This window comes from Apodemus sylvaticus, chromosome 5, assembly GCF_947179515.1.
Source record: "Apodemus sylvaticus chromosome 5, mApoSyl1.1, whole genome shotgun sequence".
Lineage (NCBI taxonomy): Eukaryota > Metazoa > Chordata > Mammalia > Rodentia > Muridae > Apodemus > Apodemus sylvaticus.
In genome coordinates, this window is record NC_067476.1 from 53,143,951 (window position 1) to 53,148,070 (window position 4,120).

The following is a 4,120-nucleotide window of genomic DNA, read 5'->3' on the forward strand; positions in this document are numbered from 1 at the left end:
CATTACTGATGTCTGCATAAATCTCTTTGTGCACTTCAGTTCAGTAGCTGGAGCTGCAGACTCGGATGGCTACTGCCTTCAGCATCCTGGTTCTCCATTCAGCCCACTGGAATGGAACAGACCCCGCCCCCCTCGATACTGAGTGAGCAGAAATCCCTCTTCCCTTCCCCTGTGTAACTTTTTTTTTCTTCATCACTAGCTAGCCCTAGCTGGCTGTCCTGATGTAGGATGTGGGAACATGCCAACCGCTAATTAGAAACAAGCCTGTGAAAACTTGGGGGACGCTACACGTTTCAATTACATTAATGAACACACAAATGCAATCAAAGCATAGAGGTGAGCATCATGTCACGTTTGTACAGGGAGAGAATTGCATTTCCCATGCGTGAAAGCAACTCCCTGGTAACTTACAGAATATGAGACTAAAAATAAGCACACAAGAAAAGCATTAAAACACTTATTTGAGTTGCATTAGAATTCTGTGAGGATGCTCTCATCAAAAGATCTGTGTTATCCCAATCCTCCTTCCTCAGATTCAAATCACTCTACTACATGGTTAATTTATGCAAATGTTCCTTAAATATCAAACTCCACTCTTATTACATTCTTCTTTGTTTTTTTTAAGTATAATACCAACTTGAAGTTATCTACTAAATATCTTCCCATTTTTAAAGTAATCAATTCGTTCATATAACATTTCATAGACGATGACAGGGTGGAGGTGGGGAATCTCCCAAGGCAAGAACTTTATATCTCAAAATATTTTATGGTTTAAACACTGTCTATCGAGTTGAAAAGGATGGTGCCAGAATCCGCTAAAATTCCATACCTGTTTTTTAAAGTGTGCTAACTGCCATGGGGAAGCCTCACACAGCCAGCATGCAATTCCGGTGCTTCAGCTCCGAGAAATCGCCCATGGAGAAGGCACTGCTTCATGAATTCAATTTTACCCGTCCATCCGTAAGTGGCTGTATTTCTTCAAGTAGCTTTCATCCTTCCGAGCATTAATGGTGACTGATTGCGCCCTGCTTGGGATTTCCTGGTGCATTTCCTCCCGCACATCCATCTGAGCAGTGTTCTTTCCTAATGGGAAAATAAAATCGAGAGAAGCAAGTGGGGCCAATGATCTCATTTAAAACCGCAAAGAAAAAGAGAGGTGGTGTACATGTCCAGCCTGCCCCCACACTAAGTACCACGAGTTTATTATGCGTAAACGCCTTCAAAATGCCACATATTAACTGAGTCTCCACAAAGAGGATGCACACACTAAGCACAGTATGGGTTCCTGTTAAGAGAACTATTTATAAATCAATTATTGGCAGAGAATTCTTTTGGAAAGGATAAAAATCATGGCCGGATTGATCTGTTACTTCTTGTTATTTGTCTGGTTTTTGTTTCTTTCTCTCTCTTGGTACTGAACTCTGTACATGAACCATCACCCAGAGAATTTGTCCTTCACATGGACACAGGATAATCATAAGTTCGCTAGAACTTGGCCTTGTTGTTGTTGTTGTTGTTGTTGTTGTTGTTGTTTGGATTTGGTTTTTTTCAAGACAGGGTTTCTCTGTATAGCCCTGGCTGTCCTGGAACTCACTTTGTAGACCAGGCTGGCCTCCAACTCAGAAATCCGCTGGTTTTCTTGAAACTAGAAAAACAGTGGATTTTCCCACCTGAGCATTCATGAGCCATCAAAATTAGGCACCATCGTTCTCAGAGAAGTGCAGGTTTCCCCCCAGCACCGCCCTACCCACATCTGTTTGGGGTTTTGGTTTTGTTATTAGGGTTTTTTTTCTAATTAAAGAAATTGGGGGGTGGAGTGGCTCTGGGGGGAATGTTTCAAGACAGGGTTTCCCTGTGTAGCTCTGGTTGTCCTGGGTTACTTATGGTCAAGTTCTCACCTTCTGGAATACCGTCCCTTTCTCCTATTCTATGTCTTTCAACAGCTGCTAATCCATCAAAGTCCAGAGTGAGTCATCTCAGTAGTTAACCTCAACAGCACCTTTCTTAGTGCAGTGTGAGGTGGCAGAGAAGGTAAGCGACCAAGACTAGAAAAGGGTGGCGTGGATTTGGGGTTTCCCTTTATGACGTAACCCTAGTCAGATGACCTAGACTTTCTGGATCACTCCCTTCTATTCTAAGATGGTGTTAACCAATACTGACCCCCATTATTACACAGGACCATCATGAAGTCACAGTGAGATGTTGAAGAAATGTCCCTGAGAGCCCAGCGTTTCCAGACTGTTTTCTGCTGTCTCCCAGATCTCTTAGTCTGAACTGGGCTCACTTTAAAAAAAAATCCCTCCAAGATGAAACATGACTGACGACTCTCAGAGGAACTTTTGTTCAGTCTACTATGAGAAAGTTGGGTTTTGTGGAGTTGAAGAAAAGAAATCACTGGAAATCCTCCTGAAAGATGTCCCACCCATATACTGTGCATTGGTATGGATGGCGCTTCTAGGCATCTTGACTCCAGACCATGACTCTTACACCCAGGTGAAGGCCTACCGGAAAGACCAGTACTGTGACATCCCCCATGCCCTGACAGTAGTTCGCTTCATGAGTGATGCCATGATGCAGGTTGAAGTGTGTCTTTGCATGTGTCTGCTTGCGTTGGGGAAGTTGCCTCGAAGTCCCTCTTTTCCTCTGGAGCCGGAGGATGAAGTCTTTCTCGCCATTGCTCAAGCCATGGAAGAGATGGTAGAAGACAGCATAGACTGTTACTGGATCTCCCAGTGCTCCATGAAGCAGTTAAATAACAAGTACCGGGACTCCTTACCTCAGCTGCCCAAGACTTTTGAACAGTACTTAAATCTGGAAGACAGTAGGCTGCTAGATCACCTGAAGACGTGTTCTGAGGTAGCCAAACGTCCCTATGATCTCTGGTTCAAAAGGTGCTTCTCGGGATGCCTAACTGACTCCAGGTTCAGGGGTCTGGGATAAAGTCGTAAGTGGGTCCTGTGAGATCCTAGTTTTTGTAGCGGTAGAAATATTATTAACCTTTAAAATAAAGGTCATGACATTTAACAGTGCAGAGAAGATAACAAAGTTCCTGGAAAATATTCCTCAGGACAGCTCAGACGCCATCGTGAGCAAGGCCATTGACTTGTGGCACAAACACTGCAGGACCCCAGTGCATTCAGCCTGACAGCTCGTGACGTCATGGGCAGTCTGCAGGCCCTCCCTGGGCACTTTGTTCATGTCACTTGGTCAGTCTGCCAACTTGTTAGAAATAGCAGTCTTGCTGTGGTGCTAAAAATGCAACATCCCCACCCCGAAAGGTCCATCTATTCAGCATCCCTTTGTAAATGAATTATTCTTTTTTTTCCCCTTTGGTTTTTTGAAACGGGGTTTCTCTGTGTAGCCCTGGCTAGCCTGGAACTCACAATGTAGACCAGGCTGACCTTGATCTCAGAAATCTGCCTGCCTCTGCCTCCCAAGTGCTGGTATTAAAGGCATGTACCACCACTGCCCAGCTAGAGTTATTCTTAGTATAAATTGTAAACAGTGAATTAATCTGGTGGCTGTATTTATTTACCTTCTGCTAATCCCCAATAACTTCACAGAGAAGTCAAGATTTATTTAAAAATGAACCTCAATAGCTGAACAGTTAACATTTGTGCCTGAAATTTCTACATTAATCTGGTCCCTCCCAGCCCCAGGCCACCATACTTGCATATTATTGTTGACCTGGCCCTTCAGACCCCTCTTTCATGACTCTAGTTCCTCCATCCCCAGCTCATCTGCCTTTCCCTCTCTCCTTCCTCTTGCTAGTGGACACCCCAACCCTCACATTCTGTCCAGCCATTGGGTGATCAGCATTTATTGACAAGGCAGAGAATAAATGGTAAGAACTCTTTATACAAACTTGAGATAGGAGATTCTTAGTATAAGCATTACAATACTGTGTCTGGATTGAAATAAGATATGAGGACAGAGAAATCAGCATTTGAATAACCCAAGGATAAACTTTACAAAAAGAATACCCATCTGTTACTCTTTTCCTCCAGTCCTCCTCAGGACTAGGAGTTGAAGGGGACAGGAGCGAGCATGTTTTGTCCACGTTATTATCATCTATACACACACACACTGAAGGAATGTAAAGTTAGCTAATACTACATTT

At 43.6% G+C, this 4,120-nt stretch overlaps 1 protein-coding gene across 1 annotated transcript; it reads left to right on the plus strand.

Annotated features, from left to right (window-relative positions):
- The first annotated feature begins 2,313 nt into the window (after positions 1–2,313).
- On the plus strand, positions 2,314–3,145 carry LOC127684198 (TBC1 domain family member 7-like). The gene is made up of 2 exons (XM_052181162.1): positions 2,314–2,921; positions 3,028–3,145. Exons 1-2 carry the CDS (start codon positions 2,314–2,316, stop codon positions 3,143–3,145), a joined length of 726 nt encoding a protein of 241 aa, XP_052037122.1.
- Positions 3,146–4,120: the final 975 nt, after the last annotated feature.

Bases quoted from the DNA above. Each gene is read 5' to 3' on its own strand.
- LOC127684198 (XM_052181162.1), top strand. From the start codon at position 2,314: ATGACTGACGACTCTCAGAGGAACTTTTGTTCAGTCTACTATGAGAAA. The intron at 2,922-3,027 runs GTTCAGGGGTCT...GACATTTAACAG, and splicing joins GGATGCCTAACTGACTCCAG to TGCAGAGAAGATAACAAAGT.